At 37.5% G+C, this 27,663-nt stretch overlaps 1 protein-coding gene, 1 long non-coding RNA gene, 1 other non-coding gene and 1 pseudogene across 3 annotated transcripts in view; 2 read left to right on the forward strand and 2 right to left on the reverse strand.

Annotated features, from left to right (window-relative positions):
* Positions 1 to 27,663, reverse strand: part of LOC134326480 (E3 ubiquitin/ISG15 ligase TRIM25-like) — a 514,462-nt pseudogene that overhangs the window by 212,623 nt on the left and 274,176 nt on the right.
* Positions 4,054 to 4,707, forward strand: LOC134326586 (uncharacterized). The gene is made up of 2 exons (XR_010014535.1): positions 4,054 to 4,474; positions 4,603 to 4,707. It is a non-coding gene; the product is annotated as an uncharacterized LOC134326586 (long non-coding RNA).
* LOC134326752 (zinc finger protein 271-like) overlaps positions 9,496 to 27,663 on the reverse strand; it is a gene marked incomplete at its 5' end in the record, with an annotated part of 35,780 nt that continues 17,612 nt past the window's right edge. The window contains 2 exons of the mRNA XM_063008916.1: positions 9,496 to 10,316; positions 11,073 to 11,999. Coding sequence (XP_062864986.1) covers positions 9,651 to 10,316; positions 11,073 to 11,999 — 1,593 coding nt within the window. The remainder of the gene's footprint in view (positions 10,317 to 11,072; positions 12,000 to 27,663) is intronic.
* Positions 27,350 to 27,421, forward strand: trnaf-aaa (transfer RNA phenylalanine (anticodon AAA)). The gene has a single exon. It is a non-coding gene; the product is annotated as a tRNA-Phe (tRNA).

A 27,663-nucleotide genomic window follows, 5' to 3' on the forward strand; every position in this document is an offset into this window, starting at 1 on the left:
GTTTAGTCTATTTGTATTTGTTTTATTTTGTCTCTTACTCTGTATTTTTATTTGGTTCTTAATTTTTTAATATAATGTTGTGTTATGTATGCTTATTCGATGTACAGCACTTTGGTCAACGTAAGTTGTTTTAAGAGTGCTTTATAAATAAAATTTACTTACTTACTTACTTACTTACTTGTGCTGTCTGAAAATGACTGCTTACAGTCAAACAGGTCCCCACCCTGTATCTCAGACTTTGGTCCTCATGGAAACATGGCTTAAAATAAAGATTCCCACCGTTAAGAAGTCACATAAGGACAATTGGTTTATTTATCAAAGGACTTTTGACATTAAAATGATTGATGCGACTAAATAAGAATAAATAGAGAGAATGCCTTGTTAAACCTATACTTTTGTAGTGTATATTTCTGTAGTGTTAAGTGATTCACAGTTTACAAACGTGTGGTAAGTTATGTTCTGCTATAAGTTGTGTATATTGCAGGAATATCAATTAAAACATGAAAACCAATTAAAACTGCGTGTTTAGTTTCAAGAGGATATTGAAGAGGATACGCAGTATGGCTGAGTGCTTTGACATATCTGTGCAAAGTGGAATCCACATCCAATGACATCATCCAGATGAGATGACGTCAAACAAAATGATGTCAAACAAATGAGATGGTTTTGATGCAATTTGAACATTTTATTGGGCTAAATGTCCTCAATTTATATAAAAAAAATATTATTTAGCCTATAACTTGAGAATTAAAAGAGCACAAATGTTTCTTTTAGCAGCACAAACCAGCACAAACGAAGCACAAACGAATTAAAGGGTTTTGGTGCAATTTGGACATTTTTAGGGGCCAGGTGTCCTCACTTTATAAAAAAAAATATATTATTTAACCTATAACTTGAGAATTAAAAGAGCACAAATGTTTCTTTTAGCAGCACAAACCAGCACAAACGAATAATAATATTTTTATTCCATTTCTGACCACATGGGGGGCCAGCTTCACGGAGGTCAGCTAAACACTTCAATATATTTCAAAAGTTAACTGCTTAGTTTATAGTTACAGATATTTCTTACAAGTGTATGAACGTGTACGATTAGTTCTGCCTGTAATCCAGAATTAAGTTCTATACCGTAACAAAAAATATGAATGTAAATGTTCATGTTGCGATGACGGTGATGTAAAGTAATGTTAAAATAATTCAAAGTCCAAACATTTGAGTGGTTAATGAGAACGCTACTTTACATGTCACACAAGCTCAGTGCAAAACACGAACACGGAAACGGTACAAATCCAATCTCTTCCCTACACACTCGCTCCCTACGCCCTATAGTGCACTTCATTCTTAAACATTTTTCTTAATATAGCGCTTTTATTTAGGAAAAAATAGTTCTTACATAGGCAGGAACATCTGAAGATATATTTAGTAAATAAGTACATGCACGCGCTCGTGTTCATTTCCGGTTGAACTGATAAAAAAATGTTGATTTTGAAAAATTAAAAGACGAGCCGTTATTCAGTTTCTGCTTGTTAAAAGTCGCTAGAAGTCGCTAAATGACGTCATCGCCTAATTTGCATAAGGTCCATTTGCATGTAATTGACGCTGTAGAAGAGAGGAATAACATCGTGGGAGAGACAAAAAGTGGGTAAAAACACCCTAAATATGTTTAGAACTACAAATGAACTGTCTTCTGTTGATTCGTGGTTTGTTTTTGTTTTTTAAGACAACACTGAGCTACTCTGGGGAGGGTTGCCAGATAGCGACAGTAATTTTCAGCCAAAAGACATGAAAAAACGCCCAAAACACAGGATAAGCAGATGATGTTTAGCATTTCACAAATAATAAACCAGTTAAACCATCATGACCTACAAATTAATATCTTAAAATGTACAGATCAGTAATTATACATTATAAAGGACAAATTATTTTTGCTTGCATGTCTTTAAAGTAGCCTACCAAGTTTGTAAAATACATTATTTGTTAGGACACACAACCCTTTGCATGTAAATAAAAATAATCTTGCAAGCAATGAAAGTTTGCCCTCTCGTACATATGAGAGGTTATATGTACGAGACTTGCTTACCTTCATATTCAACTCAAATCACTTGTCTAACATATGAATCAGTGTATTGATGGGCGGGGCAACAGTGTCTTGGACTGGAAAGAATAACCGGTCAATCAAACTTTTGACAATGGGTTGGATGTGGTGGGAGAAGGGAGACCTATTTATATTCCACCTGCTTTAGCAATAGCTTTTTTTATTTATATTTTAAGCTGCCAAAATAATTACAAACCAGCCCAAATTTTGTCCACCTGCCAAAGTGTTTTTCCCTGCCAATTTCCAACAAAATCCGCTCATTTTGGTGGAAACCCGCCCAATCTGGCAACCCTGACTGTGATACTGACCGCCCGTGCTTTGGGACGGGGGAGGGGCTCACGGCAGCACCCGCTGCTCGTTGAGGACAGTAACTGCAGAACAATATAATTTTATATAACAGTTTTCACATTCGAGTCTCCAAAAGTGTCCAATAACACCAGAAAAAGTCGCTAGATTTGTCGCTAGTCGCTTTTTTGAAAAAAAGTCGCTAGAGGGCTCTGAAAAGTCGCAACACTAAGTTGGCAACACTGGCCAGTGTGGCTCTTCACTCGTCTCTCTGTGTTATCAGCTTACACACCTTACAGCCAATCAGCGAGCTCCAACCGCCTACCCCTCCCACCCCTCCCTCACTGTGGATGCGCGCATGTCCTAAAGTCTCAATTTTCAAGGTAAACCTGAAGCAGAAATTCGGCGCTTCATATTTAAAAAATACCGTCACCATTTTTGAATACCGCGGTATACGGTAATATCATACCGCCCAACCCTATCTCGATATTTTTTCATCCCATAAGGTAATAACAACAAGACACTTCTGAAACAAAGCTACATGTTCCAAATTTTTTACAGGCACTTTTATTAATATTCATGCTGGGAAGCTTCACACAAGAAAAATTTTTCCTTAAGAAAAAAAATAACTATTGTAAGAAAAAGTTTGTTTTCTAACGTCTCACCTGTTGTGTAATGTGAATTACAAATATATTGTCTGGCCCTTTAAGAATGTTAAGTGTACTATAGGGCGCAGGGAGCGAGTGTGTAGGGAAGATAACAGAAATTTACCGTTTCCGGCTGTGCTTGTGTGAGCTTGCGTGTTTTGCACTGAGCTTGTATGACATTAAAAGTAGCGTTCTCGTTAAACCCCCCCCCTCACATGTTTGGACTTTATACATTGTTTTACATCAGTCGCCACAACATTAACATTTACATTAATATTTTCTTTTACCATATAGAACTAATCCTTCATGTTACTGTGTAACTACCCAGCTAGCAAGATAGATCTGGGCCGATTCCGGCTCCGGTTCGGCAGTGTCGGCTGTCTGTCGGCTCGGCACCCCGCATCTGGCCCGATTATGGCTGCATGTCGGCACTATCGGCTGACTGAGACTCGGCGGAATTGCGGCACCCCGCATCTGGCCCGATTATGGCTGCATGTCGGCACTATCGGCTGACTGAGACTCGGCGGAATTGCGGCACCCCGCATCTGGCCCGATTATGGCTGCATGTCGGCACTATCGGCTGACTGAGACTCGGCGGAATTGCGGCACCCCGCATCTGGCCCGATTATGGCTGCATGTCGGCACTGTCGGCTGACTGAGACTCGGCGGAATTGCGGCACCCCGCATCTGGCCCGATTATGGCTGCATGTCGGCACTATCGGCTGACTGAGACTCAAAGCAACTTTTTTTTAAACCAATATAATAGTTGTATATGTATGTATACCATTATTTTACAGTCGCTTGATAAGCTTGTTTGACTTGAACCAGATGTCCGTAAGCAATGATAACTGACAAGTGATTTTTAACTATTACCTTAATGTTAATACGTACATGGTGGTGAGAGATCAGTTCACTACTTCAACATGAAAGGTTCCCTGTACGCATGCGTGAGGAGCCTCGCGCACTTAGTTCAGTTTAAATAGGAAAACCGTTATTTTTTACACTGACACTGAGGATTTCAAGGTAACGTTAACTGCTGCTCTTTAGGACTAAAAACTTACTAAAACATTATATTAAAAATACTGATATATTGTAGTAACAGAACAATATATATAATCAAATAATTTCGTATTTTTGATAATTAATTTATTATAGCTATGTTTTAACATTAGCCAAAAATGCTAGCTTGGCAGGTACGGTAAACTAACTATCTAGCCAGCTATACATAAATATGGCAGCAAAGGCTATCAATATTAATTTAAAACATACACCTAAAGGAAACTTACACTGATATTATAAATACGATATAAACCATCTAACAATATAGCCAAGTTATATTACACACATAATATTTTAAAACGATTACATTAGTTACCTATACCTACAGCTGTATGCTTTTCGTGATGCCACTCCTGCTGCCTGAGTGAATCAATAAACCATTTCTAACCAGGTAAACATATTTAAACTACAGTTACTTTTTTTCTTATTCAAATTTTTCAGTTCCACTTAATGATGGAAAAGAAATGTTGAATAAGATCCACATTGATCTGTGAAAAATAGTTTTTGTTTTCATTCCAGAATTACAGACCAGTGTCAGGAGGCAGGAGATCAGCAGTCAATTATGGCAGGACAAAACATTTTTATAATAAATAAAAATACTTGAATAAAATATTGAAAAATGTGTTTTGGTGTACATTTGTTTTTTTCTGTTACTGTTTTAATTGTACTCTATTATTATTATTACATATAATTATAATAAAGTATATATATATTACAGAGTATTTTCATAGCAATAAGAAGCAAGAACAGTTGTAGTAGTCCCAGTGACCATTAAAGGTTACATATGGCTGGGGAAAGCCTATTAAAAATCTACTGCAGGCCAGAACTGGGCCATTATTGGCCCGATAATGATTGTTCTGGCTAGCAGGTGGTTAAGTGCTGGCATATTGCTGGCAGTCATGGCTGGGATCCGGGCAGCCGTATACGGGCCACAATCTAACCGTCATTCATTTTGACACCGGGCCAGATCCGGCTGCCGGATGTGGGCCGACACAAAAAGTTCCGGCATGCCGGATATGGCCCAGAACTGGGCCATACATTTTTTGCTAGCTGGGTATTACAACATTTCATGCATTTTAATCAGCGTTCTGCTTCATGCACTTTATTATTATTTAACAGCTTTATTTGTTGTTGAATTGCTGTTTGCTCCTTGATTACTCCAGAGTTAGTTCATGCAATTGTATTAATTTTTGGACGTTTATTGGCCAAGAACAGTAAATACTATAATAGAAGATAAATAAATAAATGAGTCTCGGACATCGGGATATCATCCAGTATAAACTAACGTGCATGTCAGCGCGTGCATGCACTTGTATGTTTATATTGGGTTTTTGAAACGAATGACTCGTTTTCTTGTTTTTCAACTTTGGGATTTGAAGTGAAAAACGAAAGGTACACGGAGCTGGAACCTTTTGTCTGGACTTGTTTTCGGCGTTCTCTACAGAATACATTATTCTGCTGCTCATCTGACACTTTGAATCCGAACCATCTCCAAATAATTGAGTCATTATTATTCTTTTTACTAACCAGCTCCTCTTCGATAGCTTCTGTCATGTCTTTATCCATCTCCATGCTATCGCTGCCTGCAGGACTTACTGGTGAAGCGGTGAGGAGGGGCAAGTTGTGTTCAGTGAGGGAGAGGGGCGGGGCAGTGAGGGAGAGAGGCGGGGCAGGTGAACATGAGCAGAGACAAACTGGGAGAAGAGAAAGACGAACTGTCGGATCTAACTGGAACGCAACATCTATATCGATATATGCGATATTGTCTTATCTTATATCGCGTATGAAAATATATCGATATTTTATAAAATCTCGATATATCGCCCAGCTCTACTTCATACAGTATATGCACATTTAGTTCAAAAGGAGTTACCAGATGGTACATAATTATTCAAGAATAATACATTCTTAGATGGATTAATTATTAATTAATTAGTGGTTCACTAATTATTTATTTTAATTAATGATTACAATTAAACCATTATATTCTAATATAAAAATGAAAGTGATGTTTCTTGTTTTTTAGGTTCATGTGATAGGGCTGCATGCAATGTAAGGTTTGCAATTTCACCAGCTCAAGCCAAGATGTCCTTCAGAGACACTATCGACTTCATCATGGGAGACTTTCCTACTGGCCTTGTATTCATACAGACTGTGTGTGTGTCTTCAGAACACCAGGTGCCTTAAGATCACATCTTTCCAGATCCCATCGCAACAGTACTTCAGTTCATCACAAACTCTTAACATTTAAGTGTAGATCCTGTGATTTTCAAGAAATCTGTACTGACAAACAGTTTTTTACTCATCTTGGAAACCATCTTAAAAATCGTGAAACAGTTCAGTGTCCCTATGTTGGATGTGGATTTAAAACAAACAACTGTCCAACTTTTAGCTCTCATTGAAGCAGAATCCACAAAAAACACACCGTTAGAGATTTTCAAACTATAATGAGTGTGAATCCTGAAGACCTAGACACTGTAGATGAAGTGGCATGTTCCTTACAGACTGCTTTGAGACCAGTGTCAGGTAAGTTAAGATTTAGTACAACCCCTGGCAAAAATTATGGAATCACCACTCTTGGAAGATGTTCTGTCAATTGTTTAATTTTGTAGAAAAAAAATAAATCACAGACATGCCACAAAACTATCATTTCTCAAAATGTCAACCTTCTGGCATTAAGAAACAATAAAAAAAGAAACAAATATAATAGTTGTGGTCAGTCACAATTGCTTTTTTTAGATCAAATAGAGGAAAAAAAATATGGAATCACTCAAATCTGAGGAAAAAATTATGGAATCACTCTGTAATTTGCAGTTTAAAAACAAAACATCTGCAGCAGATTAGATTTGCTAATTATTCTTCAGTTTAAAAAGAGTGCTTACACCTCGGAGAGCTGTTGCACAAAGCAGATTGTCATGAATCATGGTTCCAACACAAGATATGTCAGTTGAAACAAATGAGAGGATAATAAAACTCCTTCAAGAAGATAAATCATTGTGGAATGTTGCAAAAGATGTTGGTTGTTCCCAGTAAGCTGTGTTTAAAATCTGGACCAAGTACAAACACAATGGGAAGGTTGTAAAAGGTAAGCATACTGGTAGACCAAGTAAGACATCAAAGCATCAAGATAGAAAACTTAAAGCAATATGTCTTGAAAACAGAAAATGCACAACAAAACAAATGAGAAACAAGTGGCCGGAAAGTGGAGTCAATGTCTGTGACTGAACTGTAAGAAATCACCTAAAAGAAATGGGATTTACATACAGAAAAGCTAAACAAAAGCCATCATTAACACCTAAAAAGGTTAAAGTAGGCTAAAGAAAAGCAATCATGGACTGTGGATGACTGGATAAAAGTGATCTTCAGTGATGAATCGCGAATCTGCATTGGGCAAGGTGATGATGCTGGAACTTTTGTTTGGTGTCTGTCCAATGAAATTTATGAAGATAACTGCCTAAAGAAAACATGTTAATTTCCACAGTTGTTGATGATATGGGCCTGCATGTCGGGTAAAGACACAGGGGAGATGGTCTTCAATAAATGCCAAAGTCCACATTGAAATTTTGGACGCTTTTCTTATTCCATCAGTTGAAAGGATGTTTGGTGGTGATGACTTCATTTTTCAAGATGATAATGCATCTTGCCATAGGGCAAAGGACGTGAAAACGTTCCTTCAAGAAAACATAATGTCAATGGCATGGCCTGCAAATAGTCCGGATCTCAATCCATTTGAAAATCTCTGGTGAAAATTGAATTAAATGGTCAATGACAAGGTTCCAACCTGCAAAGCTGATCTGGCAACAGCAATAAGAGACAATTGAAGGCAGATTGATGAAGAATACTGTTTGTCATTAGTTAACTCCATGCCTCAGAGAGTTTAAACCATTATAAAAGCCAGAGGTGGTGCAACAAAGTAATAATGGTGCAGTGTTTTCTAATGATTCCATAATTTTTTCCTCAGATTTGAGTGATTCCATATTTTTTGCCAGGGGTTGTATTATTTCAGTGTTTTTGCAACAATAGTCACATTTTGTTTAACCACAGATTTTTAGCTTGGATCTTCATAGTAAATATGCTTTCATTTTTGTGTTTATTTTAAGACCTCTGACATTGTACCCCACCGGAAAAGTGCTGTGCTGGAAGGTCTGTGTTTTTTTTCTAATAGAAGATCCCACAAGGTTATTCACGAAATGTCTGGTAAGTAGACGACATCAAGAAGCATGCCTGTGAGATAAGGGGCGGCACAGTGGTTTAGTGGGTAGCACTGTCGCCTCACAGCAAGAAGGTCCTGGGTTCAATCCCCAGGTGGGGCAGCCTGGGTCCTTTCTGTGCTGAGTTTGCATGTTCTCCCCTTGTCAGCGTGGGTTTCCTCCGGGGTCTCCGGTTTCCTCCCACAGTCCAAAGACATGCAAGTGAGGTGAATTGGAGACACTAATTTGTCCATGAGTGTGTTCGATATGACCTTGTGAACTGATGAATCTTGTGTCATGAGTAACTACCTGTTCTGTCATGAATGTAACCAAAGTGTAAAACATGACATTAAAAAATCCTAATAAACAGTTAATTTAATGTATTTCTGTGTTTACTCTGTCTCTTTCGTAGGGTACAGATCCTGAAGATGGGCAGACCAAAGGGTTATCTGTTGGTGTACTTGTAGTTTTGGAGAATGAGGTCTCTGTTGCAAGCTCAGCAAACATACAGAACATCGCCAGTGTTGAAGGAGACCATAATATTGGAGAATCTCTCGGACATATCTACAGGCTTGGCATACCTTTTTGGCCTTATCTATGCCCTGAACCTCTCTTATCCAAAAGAGCTTAAGTACACATTTGATGCCATTCAGAAGGTGTTCATGGAGCTGGGATCTGGATGCACACAACGTGTGCGCACTCTTAAGAACAAACTTTTACTGTGAGCCATGTAACCATGGTCTGGAGTAAACAGAGCCAGCATTTCTGATACTCAAATCTAGATCCACTAAATGCATGAAGCTGTTTGTTGTATCCCTGAATCGATGAAGGATCTTTGAATAGGACACTGGTTTACAGCGCTTCAGATGTTAGCCCACTGTATTGTTCATTGTGTGGCAAGCAGTAGCCTAGTGGTTAGGGTACTGGACTAGTAACCAGAAGGTCGCTGGTTCAAGCCCCACCACTGCCAGGTTGCTGCTGTTGGCCTGTAATACAAAATCACATAGAATACAAAAAAACAATCGCATACTTCCATACTCAATAGTACGCGAGAGCAGTACGCGAGAGCAGTTGGTATGTCCGAATACACAGTATACATAAAAAGGTACCCGAGAAGTATCTGGATGACCTACTTCTTGGGCAGCCATGTTCGCAACCCAGCATGTATCTCATAATGCAACTGTAGCTGCGAAGCGGAAGAAAAAACAAGAAATTGGGGAAAACGGAGAGTCCTCGGTTTAGATAAACAAAATAAAAATGTTATTATTGTGTACAACCCTAAATAACGTTATGATTAGCACAAAAAGACGATAAATATCCAAAAATTTGGCAAGTGGGGCTTGTCTGTAACTATGGGGGTCTGTAACCATGGCGATATTACCTCATCACATCATTACTTGACGTTGGTAAGATGGCGGACGTAGTACGTAGGGGTGTTGGTACTTCTGTACTGAAAGCACTGCGTACTTCCTCCAATCTAGTACAGACTCTGTTAGTATCTGATTCCGGAAGCAGATAATGGTTTTCTCCAGTGTGAATGCGCTGGTGTTTTTTGAGCTCACTCTTCATATTAAAACTCTTTACACACTGTGAGCACTGATGCGCTTTCACTCCAGTGTTAATGCGCTGGTTTATTTTGAGATTACTCTGTCCATTAAAACTCTTTCCAGACTGTGACCACTGATGCAGTTTCTCTCCAGTGTGAATGCGCTGGTGTATCTTGAGAGCACTCAGGCACTTGAAGCTTCTCTCACACTGTGAGCACTGATACGGTTTCTCTCCAGTGTGAATGCGCTGGTGTTTTTTGAGATTACTTTGTATATTAAAACTCTTTCCACACTGTGAGCACTGATATGGTTTCTCTCCAGTGTGAATGTGCTGGTGTATTTTAAGCTTACTCCTTGTATTAAAACTCTTTCCACACTGTAAGCACTGATATGGTTTCTCTCCAGTGTGAATGCGCTTGTGTTTTTTGAGATAACTCTGTTGATTAAAACTCTTTCCACACTGTGAGCACTGATATGGTTTCTCTCCAGTGTGAATGTGCTGGTGTATCTTGAGTTTACTCTGTGTAATAAAACTCTTTCAACACTGTGAGCACTGATGCGGTTTCTCTCCAGTGTGAATGCACTGGTGTATCTTGACAGCACTCAGGCACTTGAAGCTTTTCTCACACTGTGAGCACTGATACGGTTTCTCTCCAGTGTGAATGCGCTGGTGTTTTTTGAGAGCACTCTGTCTATTAAAACTCTTTCCACACTGTGAGCACTGATACGGTTTCTCTCCAATGTGAATGCGCTGGTGTTGTTTGAGATTACCTTGTTTATTAAAACTCTTTCCACACTGTGAGCACTGATATGGTTTCTCTCCAGTGTGAATGTGCTGGTGTATTTTAAGCTCACTCTTTGTATTAAAACTCTTTCCACACTGTGAGCACTGATATGGTTTCTCTCCAGTGTGAATGCGCTTGTGTTTTTTGAGATAACTCTGTTGATTAAAACTCTTTCCACACTGTGAACACTGATATGGTTTATCTCCAGTGTGAATGTGCTGGTGTATTTTGAGTTTACTCTGTGTAATAAAACTCTTTCCACACTGTGAGCACTGATATGGTTTATCTCCACTGTGAATGCGCTGGTGTATTTTAAACTCACTCTTTGTATTAAAACTCTTTCCACACTGTGAGCACTGATATGGTTTCTCTTCAGTGTGAATGCGCTGGTGTCTTTTCAGATCACTCTGTCCATTAAAACTCTTTCCACACTGTGAGCACTGATATGGTTTCTCTCCACTGTGAATGCGCTGGTGTCTTTTTAGATGACTCTGTACATTAAAACTCTTTCCACACTGTGAGCACTGATATGGTTTTTCTCCAGTGTGAATGCGCTGGTGTATTTTAAGCTCACTCTTTGTATTAAAACTCTTTTCACACTGTGAGCACTGATATGGTTTCTCTCCACTGTGAATGCACTGGTGTATTTTGAGCTCACTCTTTGTATTAAAACTCTTTTCACACTGTGAGCACTGATATGGTTTCTCTCCAGTGTGAATGCGCTGGTGTTTTTTGAGATTATTCTGTTGATTAAAACCCTTTCCACACTGTGAGCACTGATACGGTTTCTCTCCACTGTGAATGCGCTTGTGTGTTTTGAGAGCACTCTTTGTATTAAAACCCTTTCCACACTGTGAGCACTGATATGGTTTCTCTCCAGTGTGAATGTGCTGGTGTCTTTTCAGATCACTCTGTGTATTAAAACCCTTTCCACACTGTGAGCACTGATATGGTTTCTCTCCAGTGTGAATGTGCTGGTGTCTTTTCAGATCACTCTGTGTATTAAAACTCTTTCCACACTGTGAGCACTGATACGGTTTCTCTCCAGTGTGAACGCGCTGGTGTATTTTAAGCACACTCTTTGTATTAAAACTCTTTCCACACTGTGAGCACTGATAAGGTTTCTCTCCAGTGTGAATGCGCTGGTGTATTCTGAGATTACCCTGTTGATTAAAACCCTTTCCACACTGTGAGCACTGATACGGTTTCTCTCCAGTGTGAACGCGCTGGTGTATTTTAAGCTCACTCTTTGTATTAAAACTCTTTCCACACTGTGAGCACTGATAAGGTTTTTCTCCAGTGTGAATGCGCTGGTGTATTCTGAGATTACCCTGTTGATTAAAACTCTTCCCACACTGTGAACACTGATACGGTTTCTTTCCAGTGTGAATGCGCTGGTGGATTTTGAGTTTACTCTGTGTAATAAAACTCTTCCCACACTGTGAGCACTGATACGGTTTCTCTTCAGTGTGAATGCGCTGGTGTATTTTAAGAGCACGCAGGCACCTGAAGCTCTTCCCACACTGTGAGCAGACGTTTCCTTCTTCCTGTGTGGGACTGAGAGAGGTGTTAATGCTGACAGTACCAGAGGAAGTTTGCTGATTACTGGAGCTTCTGGTGGGCGTCAGATCCTCATGTTCAGTCTTAATCTTCACCAGAGTCTCATATTTATCATGGTTGCAGCTCTTGATGTGATTGTGGAGCTGATTTTGGGTTGTAGAGGAACGTGGACACGAGGAGCAGCAGAAATCCTTGTTCAGTTCTGAAGCAGAAAATAATCAAATACATTTATAACATTATAAATAATCAAATACATTTATAACATTATAAATAATCAAATACATTTATAACATTATAAATAATCAAATACATTTATAACATTATAAATAATCAAATACATTTATAACATTATAAATAATCAAATACATTTATAACATTATAAATAATCAAATATATTTATATTATTATAAATAATCAAATACATTTATAACATTATAAATAATCAAATACATTTATAACATTATAAATAATCAAATACATTTATAACATTATAAATAATCAAATACATTTATAACATTATAAATAATCAAATACATTTATAACATTATAAATAATCAAATACATTTATAACATTATAAATAATCAAATACATTTATAACATTATAAATAATCAAATACATTTATAACATTATAAATAATCAAATATATTTATATTATTATAAATAATCAAATACATTTATAACATTATAAATAATCAAATACATTTATAACATTATAAATAATCAAATACATTTATAACATTATAAATAATCAAATACATTTATAACATTATAAATAATCAAATACATTTATAACATTATAAATAATCAAATACATTTATAACATTATAAATAATCAAATACATTTATAACATTATAAATAATCAAATACATTTATAACATTATAAATAATCAAATACATTTATAACATTATAAATAATCAAATACATTTATAACATTATAAATAATCAAATACATTTATAACATTATAAATAATCAAATACATTTATAACATTATAAATAATCAAATACATTTATAACATTATAAATAATAATATACATTTATAACATTATACATAATGAAAAACATTTATAACATTATAAATAATCAAATACATTTATAACATTATAAATAATCAAATACATTTATAACATTATAAATAATCAAATACATTTATAACATTATAAATAATCAAATACATTTATACCATTATAAATAATCAAATACATTTATAACATTATAAATAATCAAATAAATTTATAACATTATAAATAATCAAAAACATTTATAACATTATAAATAATCAAATACATTTATAACATTATAAATAATCAAAAACATTTATAACATTATAAATAATAATATACATTTATAACATAAATAATCAAATACATTTATAACATTATAATCAATTATAAATAATCAAATACATTTATAACATTATAAATAATAAATACATTTATAACATTATAAATAGTCAAATACATTTATAACATAATAAATAATCAAATACATTTATAACATTATAAATAATCAAATACATTTATAACATTATAAATAATCAAATACATTTATAACATTATAAATAATAAATACTGTTAGTAATTGTTAAACTGAGATCTGATGCTAAAGTCCTGTAACGTGATTCATCCTGCATTCATCATTTCCTGCTCACACTGATCTGCATGAGCACAATACAAGCTTTCACTGTGTGATGCTTCATCCCAGGTTCCTCTGATTCTATTCAATCCAAATCTTATTTTACTCAAGATAAAAAATATCTTACTGAGTTCATCTTCATCTTCAGGTTCTTCCTTCTTCACAGGCTTCATCTGGAAACCTCCACACTGTTGGTCCTCTGGGGTGAGGTGTTCCTCAGAGGTGAGGTGTTCCACAGGGATCGAGGTTCCTTCACCTGAAATTTCTTTGTTTTGTGAAAGAAGAAAAATACGTTTGTTATTGTTGGTAGTAACGACCGACTTCTTTATTAAGCACTTAAGTTAGAACTAACAGACACGTACTTCTATACTATCTGTCAAAAACACGACCTATAAACCTTTGTTCAAACAGGGTTTCAGCAGATTTAATAATAACAATAACAATACAACCCTAAATCAGAAAAAGTTGAGACAGTATGGAAAATGTAAATAATAATGTAAACACAGACTTTGACTTTTATTGGATTTCAGACAGGATGGAGCTGAGATGTTTTATCTTTTATCTGCTCAACTTCATTTCATTTATTAATAAACATCCATTCCTGCATTTCAGGCCTGCAACACTTTCCAAAAAAAGTTGGGACCGTTCTCTATAAGGGACAGATCAGAACTGCAGGCAGGCCAGTCCAGTACTCGTACCCTCTTCTTCCACAGCCACACCTTTGTAATGTGTGCAGCAGGTGGTTTTGCATCGTCTTGTTAAAAAATGCTAGCCGCTCAGGTGGCGCAGCGATAAAAACACACGCTGCAACCAGAGCTGGATTTCAAGTACATCATATCGAATCCAGCTCTGCCTTGCCGGCTCGAGGCTGAGTCTCTGTAAGAGCAACGATTGGCCGGTTGTTCAGTTGGGGGGCGGGTCTCTCTCTGTCAGAATGCGATTACGACCTCTGCTGGCTGATTAGAGGTGCACAGAGCCGCACAGAGATGAGGAAAGAGTGCTTTTAGGGTGTGTCTTTCCACACGCAACACTAGGTGGCACAACACTCAGTGTGTGTGGGTGGGAAAATTGCATCGGACTTGCTGCTCATATGTCGGAGGGGATGTGGGTTAGCTTCGATCTCCTCAGTCATGGCAGGGTTCGGCATAGACAGAGAGGAAGCACGATGCAATTGGACACTGATGAAGAGCTGATGAAGCTGATAAAGAGCTTCTGTGGTCGTGTTTGCCTTTATGTAAACAAAACATGGTGCATGGACTCTGCCATAGTTAATACCTACTGCTCTGCTGACCTGGAATACCTGGTTATAATGTGTAGACCCTTTATAACCAGGTGTTATAACCACCAGAGTTTTCCTGCATTGTTACTGCTGCAGTTTATATCCCTCCAGATGCTAATGCTAACGCAGCTATAAAAGACCTTTGTGAACCCAGATGGAGTCTTTATTGTTTCTAGAGACTTTAATCACTGCAGTTTAAGAGCTGGACTTCCAAAGTTTAATCAGAAGGGGACTAAACATTTTGGACCAGGTTTACACAAATGTAGCTGATGCCTACAAAGCTACACCCCTCCCCCCCACCTGGGTCAGTCTGATCACCAGTCTTGGTTCCTGCTCCTCAGTCATCAGAAGTCTGAGACCCACAATGAGGACAGTTAAGATCTGGATGGAAGGTGCAGACTCATCTCTCCAGGACCATCAGCACAAACAATCACGTATATATTGAATATATCAGCTTATATACTCGACTTTATTTCTTCTCATTCATTACACAATCATTCAGCCACTTGTATTCACCTGGCATTACTCTGTAATTATATACTAGTGTAAACACGGTACAATCAGCATGATCTGTTTAATCTTCTTTATCTTCTGTCTCCTCATTTCACTCACCTGCTCACTTATGCACTAAATATACTAAAATATTACAAGAAATTCAGACACGACCAAATTAGGAGAAATGATTTTGCTCAAGTCTTACTGAGTTCATCTTTATCTTCAGGTTCTTCTTTCTTCACAGGCTTCATCTGGAAACCTCCACACTGTTGGTCCTCTGAGAAGAGCAGTTCCACAGAAGCCACAAGTTCTGCAGGGATTAAAGTGACTTCACCTGAAATTCATCAATATGAGAAGAAGAATCTCAACAACTGGAGGAAACTGAAGGTTGTGGGTTTGGTTTTCTGATCATAAATAAATCCTAGTTAGATTAAAACTTAAATCCAGACTGGAGTGTAGCAGCACAGGACAGTACAGTACAGTACAGGTTCTAATCCCACTATCCACTTTCTCTTATTATTTCTACTGATTAGTGACTCCAATACTAACCACACTGTACTGTACCATACTGTACTGTACCACACTGTACTGTACCAAACTGTACTGTACCATACTGTACTGTACCATACTGTACTGTACCACACTGTACTGTACCATACTGTACTGTACCATACTGTACTGTACCACACTGTACTGTACCACACTGTACTGTACCATACTGTACCATACTGTACTGTACCACACTGTACTGTACCACACTGTACTGTACCACACTGTACTGTACCATACTGTACCACACTGTACTGTACAATACTGTACCATACTGTACCACACTGTGCTGTACCACACTCTACTGTACCATACTGTACTGTACCATACTGTACTGTACCACACCCATACTGTACTGTACCACACTGTACTGTACCACACTCTACTGTACCACACTGTACTGTACCATACTGTACTGTACCATACTGTACTGTACCACACCCATACTGTACTGTACCATACTGTACTGTACCATACTGTACTGTACCACACTGTACTGTACCATACTGTACTGTACCATACTGTACTGTACCACACCCATACTGTACTGTACCATACTGTACTGTACCACACCCATACTGTACTGTACCATACTGTACTGTACCACACTGTACTGTACCATACTGTACTGTACCACACCGTACTGTACCACACTGTACTGTATCATACTGTACTGTACCACACTGTACTGTACCATACTGTACTGTACCACACCCATACTGTACTACACCATACTGTACTGTACCACACTGTACTGTACCACACTGTACTGTACCACACCCATACTGTACTGTACCATACTGTACTACACCATACTGTACTGTACCACACTGTACTGTACCACACTGTACTGTACCATACTTTACTGTATCATACTGTACTGTACCATACTGTACTGTACCATACTGTACTGTACCATACTGTACCACACTGTACTGTACCACACTGTACTGTACCATACTGTACTGTACCATACTTTACTGTATCATACTGTACTGTACCATATTGTACTGTACCATACTGTACCACACTGTACTGTACCATACTGTACTGTACCACACTGTACTGTACCACACTGTCATGCTCCACATTTACTTACAGAAGAAATCATCATCATCATCTTCCTCCTTTTTTATTAGTTTCTTCTGGAATTCTTCATGTTGTAGATCCACAGGGGTGACGTCTTCCTCTTCTGCTGACTGCATTATTAAAGATCTAATAGACAGACGTACAGACAGATGGTGTAACAAGGATTGTGGTAGAGCCAAGAGAGGAAGACCTGAGTCCCAGTTCCAACACCTTCACTTTATTCGCACACACATAGTGGATATTTACAAACGCATTTTTAGTTTAAACAAAACCACAGCTGGTTGAAATAGTAACTACAGGCAGTTACTAACATGAGGCCTTCCACCATCTTCTCCTCATCCCCCCTCACTTCCTCCTCTATTAACAAAAAGGCCCCTCCCCTCTAGGACCTAGCAGCCAATCCTACCGCTGGAGGAATTAGCAGGAACATTTTAAACACATACAAAACATACAACACATACATATGGCCATAACACTCATAACACACCATTCAGCTAGCTTAATTTATTTTATGCTCTTTCTCTCCAGGCACCTTCTACCGAGCACTGTCACGTACCATCACCGATCCCCGGACCATCCCCACCACGACAGGTAAGTATTTATTTCTTTATACTATTTACAACCATCAACTGGTTTAGTCCCTTTTATTGTTCCTAACACTAGACTTGTTGATATGTAAGCTATCCTTACATTATCACAGATGGACAGATAGACCACCTGTAAACAAAGTTCACCTGTAAACAAAGTTCAACTGTAAACAAAGTTCAACTGTAAACAAAGTTCAACTGTAAACAAAGTTCACCTGTAAACAAAGTTCAACTATAAACAAAGTTCACCTGTAAACAAAGTTCATCTGTAAACAAAGTTCAACTGTAAACAAAGTTCACCTGTAAACAAAGTTCACCTGTAAACAAAGTTCACCTGTAAACAAAGTTCACCTGTAAACAAAGTTCAACTATAAACAAAGTTCACCTGTAAACAAAGCTCAAATGTAAACAAAGTTCAACTATAAACAAAGTTCACCTGGGGGGTATTCCAGAAAGCGGGTTTAACAAACTTCAAACTTAAACCTGAACTCCGAGTTGACTTATCTCGCCGTGTCATAGCCGGAGTTTTCAGTTCCAGAAAAGCGGTTCAGGGTTAGATTACTCAACTCTGAGTATATTAAACCCGGCAGAAGCGCGTTCACGGTTACCTATAAACAGGCATTCTCAATGGAGTGGCGATAAATGGATTCAAAGTGGATGTGAATGAAACAAAAAGTAGTCCGTCATATTTTACACCAATAGAACTGTTCATTTTAATGTTTGCATGTGCAGATCATAAAAATGTTTTAGACGTAATAGTAATACAGCATCGTCCGTAAAAAAGACGTCGCAAATGGTAAAGAATGCTTACAGAGTTAATGCGTGAGTTTAAATTAATAAAAAAACTTAACCATTATTCAACATTTAGCAGAAGGATAGGGCAAAATTGTTTAATATGTCAGTTGTAATATTTGTCTAAATTTTACACGTTTTTTCTTTCATTTACTCAATCTAGGTGTAATCCAAGTGGAATCAGATGCACATGGCAGCAGATAAAAATGAAACACAAAAACTGTCTATGTTCAAGGCATGTTCATTACATGTAAATCATTAGTCTGTAGTGCATAAACTGTGGAATATTAAGAACTGCATTGGTACAGTCTTTTTATTTTATTTACTTTTTATTGCCATCTCTCCAGTGATTGGTGGTGTGGTTTTGAGCCTTCTGCAATTGTTAGTGACCTAAATGTCCCTATAGATCCTAATAAATATAAATAATGTTCTTTAATGCAAAAAAAAAAACACTGTTGAAGGACGATAAAGAAACCATCTCCGCTGCCTCAGAGTGGGATGATACTGGGAGGCCTACAGAGGTACAGGATATGTTGAACATAGAGCATGGCATTTCATTTGATCTACCATGATAATGTGTGTGTGTGACTGTCCTCTAACAGAATGTGATGAGCAGTTCCGAATCAAATGAGGGACCATCCACCTCCAAAGCCCAGCTTAGAACAGTAAAAATGTCTTACCAAATATCTGAAATATTTAGAACACATTAAGCTATGTTTGATCATAACATGCTATTTTTGTCTCTTTCTTTCAAGTTGGGTGTAAATAAGATGGACTATATAAGGTCCATCTGGAGAAACAAACTGCAAAGTGTGATCCTCAGGTGGAGCATATAAAACAGACAAGGCTAGAAATTCAGTTGCTTGAATTTAAGATGGGTGTCAGTGCTAAGGGTGTATAAATATAAATGTTCTCACTAAAGAATAAGGACAAGGAAATTAACTTGTTGCATTGTTTTATTTTCAGTGATCATGCACAGAGCCTGACCATTTGGCTTCAATATTTGTAATGTGGGTAGCATCACATAAGATCTTACTGAAAGCATCTCCATAAGATGGAAAACAGTAGGTTGCAGAACATGTATTAAATGTTACACTGTTTTATTTGACATTTGTTCATTTTTAAAGATAATGGTCGCTGCATGTATGTGGAGGGATATTCTGTCTGCTGTTCAAATAATAAAAGACAACATTGTAATAAAATAAAATCCACATATGTCAGCTACCCACCCACACACGGCTGTAACATATCTTGCATATGATAATATGTGTAAAAAATAATACTTGAATAGACCCATAACAGGGCAGTTGCAACATTCATTGATATGTAGTAAAATCATTCTTTAACATAATTTTGCAAAGACTTTTTTTGTACAGATAGGGTTTTCAATCATTATAGCTAGCAGTAAAATTATATACAGTATATAAGTAATTATATATATAATGTAAGTGACAACCATGTTTGAGGTTAATTACTACAATCAATTTAAACCACAAATGATTTTAGCTTACTAAACTGTGTGTGTTAAAGGTATTCTACGTATATTAATCCATAACATTCCATCCATAATGTTATAATTAATGTTGTAACAAGCCTTTTTATTAATATTGTGATTATTGTGATTAATAATGTTGCAGCTGCTCCTTGTGGCAACCGTCCCCACTCTCCCCGAATTGACTGACTGATAAAAACGGAAAGGTTTGCGAATAAATCCATCCGGAAATGACTAATCTGAGTTTAATGACTCGTTACTGATTAAGATCTCTTCGAATAATTAGCGTGTCGGGATCCACTGGATCCTGGAGTAAAGAACATGCCGGGTTTACATGAGGAAAGTGTGAGTAACCGCGGGTTAGGTTTAAGTTAACCTGCCAGCGAGCAGGTTAGCTTCAGAGCGTAAGTTGCTATAGTAACTGACACAGGCTCTCTTTAATCTCGGTTTCCGGAACGGAAAACCCCGAGTTTTCCTTAATTCTGAGTTAACTTACCGGGTTTAATCACTTAACCCGCTTTCTGGAATACCCCCCTGTAAACAAAGTTCACCTGTAAACAAAGTTCAACTATAAACAAAGTTCACCTGTAAACAAAGTTCAACTATAAACAAAGTTCAACTATAAACAAAGTTCACCTGTAAACAAAGTTCACCTGTAAACAAAGTTCAACTGTAAACAAAGTTCAACTATAAACAAAGTTTAACTGTAAACAAAGTTCAACTATAAACAAAGTTCACCTGTAAACAAAGTTCACCTGTAAACAAAGTTCAACTATAAACAAAGTTCAACTATAAACAAAGTTCACCTGTAAACAAAGTTCAACTGTAAACAAAGTTCAACTATAAACAAAGTTCACCTGTAAACAAAGTTCAACTATAAACAAAGTTCACCTGTAAACAAAGTTCACCTGTAAACAAAGTTCAACTATAAACAAAGTTAAACTATAAACAAAGTTCACCTGTAAACAAAGTTCACCAGGGGGGTATTCCAGAAAGCGGGTTTAACAAACCTCAAACTTAAACCTGAACTCCGAGTTGACTTATCTCACCGTGTCATAACCGGAGTTTTCGGTTCCACAAAAGCGGTTCAGGGTTAGATTACTCAACTCTGAGTAGGTTGAACCCAGCAGAAGCGCGTTCATGGTTACCTATAAACAGGCATTCTAAATGGAGTGGAGATAAATGGATTCACCATGGATGTGAATGAAAGAAAAAGTAGTCCGTCATATTTTACACCAATAGAACTGTTTATTTTAATGTTTGCGTGTGTCGATCATGAACATGTTTTAGACGTGAAAGTAATACAGCAGCGTCTGTAAAAAAAAGACGTCGCAAATGGCAAAAAAAGCTTACAGATTTAATGCGTGAGTTTAAATTAATAAAAAAAAACGTAACCATAATTAAACACTTAGCAGAAGGATAGGGTAAAATTGTTTAATATGTCAGTTGTAATATTTGTCTCGATTTTTTTTCTTTCATTTACTCAATCTAGGTGGAATCCAAGTGTAATCAGATGCACAAAGCAGCAGATAAAAATGAAATACAAAAACTGTATGTTTAAGGCATGTTCATTACATGTAAATCATTAGTTTGTATTGCATATACTGTGGAATATTAAGAACTGCATTGGTACAGTCTGAACACTTTTTATTGCCATCTCTCCAGTGATTGGTGGAGTGGTTTTAAGCCTCCTGCAATTGTTAGTGACCTAAATGTCCCTATAGATCCTAATAAATATAAATAATGTTCTTTAATACAAAAAAAAAAACACTGTTGAAGGTTGATAGAGAAACCATCTCCTCTGCCTCAGAGTGGGATGACACTGGGAGGCCTACAGAGGAACAGTATGTTGAACATAGAGCATGGCATTTCGTTTGATCTACCATGATAATGTGTGTGACTGTCCTCTAACAGAATGTGATGGGCAGTTCCAAATCAAATGAGGGACCATCCACCTCCAAAGCTCAGCTTAGAACAGTAAAAATGTCTTACCAAATATCTAAAATATTTAGAACACAAAAAGCTATGTTTGATCATAACATGCTATTTTCTGTCTCTTTCTTTCAAGTTTGGTGTAAATAAGATGGACTATACAAGGTCCATCTGGAGAAACAAACTGCAAAGTGTGATCCTCAGGTGGAGCATATAAAACAGACAAGGCTAGAAATTCAGTTGCTTGAATTTAAGATGGGTGTATAAATATAAATGTTCTCACTAAACGATAAGGACAAGGAAATGAACTTGTTGCACTGTTTTATTTTCAGTGATCATACACAGAGCCTGACCATTTGGCTTTAATAGTTGTAATGTGGGGAGCATCACATAAGATCTTAATGAAAGCATCTCCATAAGATGGAGAACAGTAGGTTGCAGAACATGTATTAAATGTTACATTGTTTTATTTGACATTTCTTCATTTTTTAAGATAATGGTCACTACCTGTATGTGGAGGGATATTCTGTCTGCTGTTCACATAATAAAAGACAACATTTTAATAAAATAAAATCCACATCTGTCAGCTACCCACCCACACACAGCTGTAACATATATACACATGGTAATATGTGTAAAAAATAATACTTTAATAGACCCATAACAGGGCAGTTGCAACATTCATTGATATGTAGTAAAATCATTCTTTAACATCATTTTGCAAAGATTTTTTTTTGTTTTGTACAGATAGGATTTTCACTCATTAATGTGGCTGTAAAAATACAGCTACCAGTAATATGTCTTTATATATATATATATATATGCGCAATGTTTTAAGTAACAATCATGTTTGGGGTTAATTACTACAATCAGTTTGAGCCACAAATTATTTTAGCTTACTTAACTGTGTGTGTGTTAAAGATAATCTATATTTATCCATAACATTACATCCATAATGTTATAATTAATGTTGTAACAAGCCTTTTTATTAATATTGTGATTATTGTGATTAATAATGTTGCAGCTGCCCCTTGTGGCAACCGTCCCCACTCTCCCCGAATTGACTGACTGATAAAAACGGAAAGGTTTGCGAATAAATCCATCCGGAAATGATTAATGATTTATAATGAGTTTAATGACTCGATCCCAACTAAGATCTCTTTGATTAATTAGCGCGTCTGTATCCACTGGATCCTGGAGTAAAGGACACGCCGGGTTTACATGAGGAAAGTGTGTGTAACCCCGGGTTAGGTTTAAGTTAACCTGCCAGCGAGCAGGTTAGCTTCAGAGCGTAAGTTGCTATAGTAACTGACACAGGCTCTCTTTAATCTCGGTTTCTGGAACGGAAAACCCCGAGTTTCCGTTAATTCTGAGTTAACTTACCCGGTTTAATCACTTAACCCGCTTTCTGGAATACCCCCCTGTAAACAAAGTTCAACTATAAACAAAGTTCAACTGTAAACAAAGTTTAACTGTAAACAGTTCAACTACGTATAAACAAAGTTCACCTGTAAACAAAGTTCAACTGTAAACAAAGTTCACCTGTAAACAAAGTTCAACTGTAAACAAAGTTCACCTGTAAACAAAGTTCAACTGTAAACAAAGTTTAAAAATATCACTGAAACTCAATCAGTTCCGCTCAATTGATTCATTTTGCTGGATCGGTTCAAATGAATCGGTTTAGTAATATGAATCATGTCTTGTGCTAACAGTTAGCGGAGCAGCTAATAGTTTGTGTGTTTAAATAAAACTGGAGTTAAAGCTCCTCAAATCCTCACAGTGATGTTTTATTATGAACTCTAGTTTTATTATTAATTAGAATGTGGTTATAATTAAATATAAGGGTTATAATTAAATACATATTTTACTTACAGATGAGGCTCTACAGTACAAACACAGCAGCTTCTTGTTCTTCTTATGATGTTTAATGGCGGTTGGCAGAACAACTTAAGACGCACCAGCGTCACCAACTGGACTGGAGTTGAACAGCAGCTTAGCAGTAAAACATCTCCATTAACACATCTGTATTAGTGGTGTGCGATACTGCAAAATTTGGTTTCGATCCGATGTAGGGAAGAGAAGTGTATCATGATTTATGAGGTGAATGTATCATCAATTTGCTTTGACTAATAAATGATTTTGTGTTTATTAGTTCATCATGAGCAGTGAAAACCCACTACAGTTTGTAGGTGAATAAACAGTAATTTTATTAATGTAATAAACTTTAATGAAGTCTGGGGTTTTTGTTGAAAAACAATTATATAATAAGAAACACTCTGGCTTTCTGTAAAATAAAGTACAGAAAAATATTAAAGAACGTCAATTCTTTTTTCATAGAAAGGTTTTTGTTCATAAACAATATTATCAAACTAAATTAATTCCTTTTACTGCACTTCTTATCTGTCTTAAAACGAAGTACAGTACAACATTAAAACTGAAGAGCACGTTTTAAAACTTGAAAAAACTGAATCTAAAGTATCAATCCCATCACGCTAGTATCAATCCGATTCCAATAACAACGTTGGTATCAATACTATCGATATTTGGATGGATCAGCCCACCACTATGTATCTCTCAGGTAGCTTTAGAGAGGACTACACTACAGATATCCCAAGTCTCCTGGAAGTTTCGGGAGTCTCCCGCATATACATAGCGGCTCCCTGATTCAGACAAAATCTCCTGGAATCTAGAACGAGCGGCCAAGAGCGACACACACACGCACACGCACGCAGGCGACACAGACTTTTTTTTAGTATGATCGCATATTTAATCCGTTATCTGATATACAATCTAGCGCACTGTGTAGGAAACATAAATAATTATGTAATACACTCAAGGACGGATTAAGGATAGTCTGGGCCCCTGGGCAAAGAGTTGCCCAGGGAAACCACCCCGCGCCCCCCCCCCCCCTCCAAAAACATAAATAAATTAATACATTAAACAACCTGTCAATAACTAACCCTAACACAAGAATCTATTTTATATAAGTTTCTTTCTACTCTTCTTTCTTGCAAAGTCATCCACTAATTCATCAAAATTAAGCTGTCTGCCGCTCAGGTGGCGCAGCGGTAAAAAGAAACGCGCTGCAACCAGGGCTGGATTCTGAGAAGCGTCGTATCGAATCCAGCCTTGCTTTACCGGTTCGAAGCTGAGTGGCTATATGAGCAACGATTGGCCGGTTGCTCATGTGGGGGGTGGGACAAAGAACCGGATGTGGGTCTCTCTCCGTCAGAATGCGATTGAGTTCTCTGCCGGCTGATTGGAGGCGCTTGCACAGAGATGGGAGGGGGTGCCCTTAGGGTGTGTCTCTCCGCATGCAACGCTAGGTGGCGCCAAACTCGTCAATGTTTTGGAGGGAATACGGGTTAGCTTCAATCACCTCCGTCAGGGCAGGGTTCGGCATAGACAGAGAGGAAGCACGGTGCTAATTGAACAATTGGATGCGCTAAAAAAGGGGTAAAAAATTAAAAAATAAATAAATAAAAAAAAATAAAAAATTAAGCTGTCTGACCAAATCTGATTTAATGGCCAGAAGTGACACTGAGTTCAGGCGGTTTTGGCGCATCCTAATCCTGAGTTCATTCTTAATACGAGCCAGTTTGGAGAATGAACGCACCCCTTCACAATTTGTGATAGGCACAGTCAAAAAAAGTCTAAGTGCTATGTAGACATTTGGAAAGGTTGACTGTAAATTCAAATTGATCATGGTTTTGAGCATTTTACTAGGACATTTTTCTTTTTCTGTTATGAATGATTTGTATTGTATCAATTCATCTGCCAGGCTCATGTTCAGATCTGAAGGATATGCTGCAGCGAGTGAGTTAGCCTTTAAAGTGAGCTCACTGTTGGACATATTGTCAGGCATGAAAAGAACATCAAATAGCTCAGTTAAGTGTGTGTATGCATTCAAACGGTGGTTGAGACAGGACACAAGTTTGTCAATGACAACATTGAAAGTTGCGATCCGAAACTTGTCCTTTCCGTTAAATGCTACACCTGGCTCTGCACTATCATCAGACATAATTTTGTGCTTCTTTGTACGCTGGAGGTCATGCCTGTACTCTTGGGAGACAGCAGTGGTGACATTTAAAGCTGCCCCTTCAAACACCTCAAAGTTATCTCTCTGTGCTGCCACAAAGTCTCGTAAAGACAAGAGAAGTTGTGTAGCTGTACATATGTCAATATCATGCTTCTGCAGCTGCAGGCTTGTGGCTTGGAACCTCTGTAGTATTGTGTCCCAGAAGTATGCCATGAAGGCCATCTCCAACGTGTCCAATTTGTCACAGAGTGCAGAGGCTTCACTTCGAGTTACACATTTCTCCTCCATATCTGTAGACATATCATTCAATGCCTCTCTCAGTTGTGCATAATATTTCCAAAGAGCCTTAGTTGACTCAGCTCGTGCGCTCCATCGAGTACCTGACAGTGATTTCAGTGTGAGTTTGATATCAGTATCACGGAAAACCTTTCCCCACCTGTGTGTAGATGATGCACAAAATGTGTACATTGCCTGTACAAAGTCAAAAAAACGTCCAGCTTCTGGGCTACTGTCAACAGCATTGACACCAACTAAATTCAGTGAACGTGCTGCACAGGGGACATAACAAATCAAAGAGTTTCCAAAAGCATGGCTAGGGGCCCCAAAAGCATGGCTAGGGCCCCAAAGAGGCCCTGGGGTCAAAGTCCCTAATAGTCAGAGGATCCTTAAAATGAAGGGCCCTCAGAAATAAAAATATATTGTATCATAAATGTTGATAGGCATCGCAAAATGTTTTGGGCCTCCTGACCTCAAGGGCCCCTGGGCGCTGAACCCACTGACCCGGTCAGTAATCCAGCCATGTTCCAACTATTAAAGGTAGCATGACTGAAAGAGAGTCAGGTGAGCATGTGCTGTGTATCAGGACTTTCTAACCTGAGTAATTTAATCACTGAAAGTAAGAATACCACCCTGTTCTTCTGCCATCTTTAATTCTGGCTTCATTTCACCTAATGAACGTGTCATGATCTTTATAAATGCTTACAATAAATTTTGTCAATGGCTGCAATCACTGCTGTGTAATTGAGTGAATTCTTGCACTGCACATGGCAGAAGACTAAAATAAATGTAGACCGTGTAGAATAAAAGTATTAGGAAAGTATGAGGTTAAAAGCATCAGCTTTTATTTATTCTTAAAAGAAAAATACATGAATCTCAGTCATCTCACACAATGATCTGTTCTGCTCAACAACAGTAAAGCTCTCCATCGTTTCTGTGTGGCAGCTCCATAACTGAAGGGCTGTCAGTGTAGAATCGGGTATGTGGGTATATGCCCTGCTCTTTGTACACAGGCCGGTTAGATCAGTTGGTTAGAGCGTGGTGCTAAAAACGCCAAGGTCGCGGGTTCGATCCCCGTACGTGCAACATCCACTTTTGGCTTCAAACGTTGTCTCTGACGAGTGTGAGATCTGTGTACTTTGGTCAGTGGAAGTAGTTTTATAGCTTCATAAAAACATTTTACTTACGTGTTCAGCCCTGCTACACAAACTGTCATTTTTGTTCCTGTTAAAAACTTTAGCTTAGTTAAAGCAAATAAAGACACATTTAAAATGTTCATCTTTTATTACAGGTTTAAAGTTGCATAAAACAAATGTTTGTACAAATAATA

This window comes from Trichomycterus rosablanca, chromosome 14, assembly GCF_030014385.1.
Source record: "Trichomycterus rosablanca isolate fTriRos1 chromosome 14, fTriRos1.hap1, whole genome shotgun sequence".
Taxonomy (NCBI): domain Eukaryota; kingdom Metazoa; phylum Chordata; class Actinopteri; order Siluriformes; family Trichomycteridae; genus Trichomycterus; species Trichomycterus rosablanca.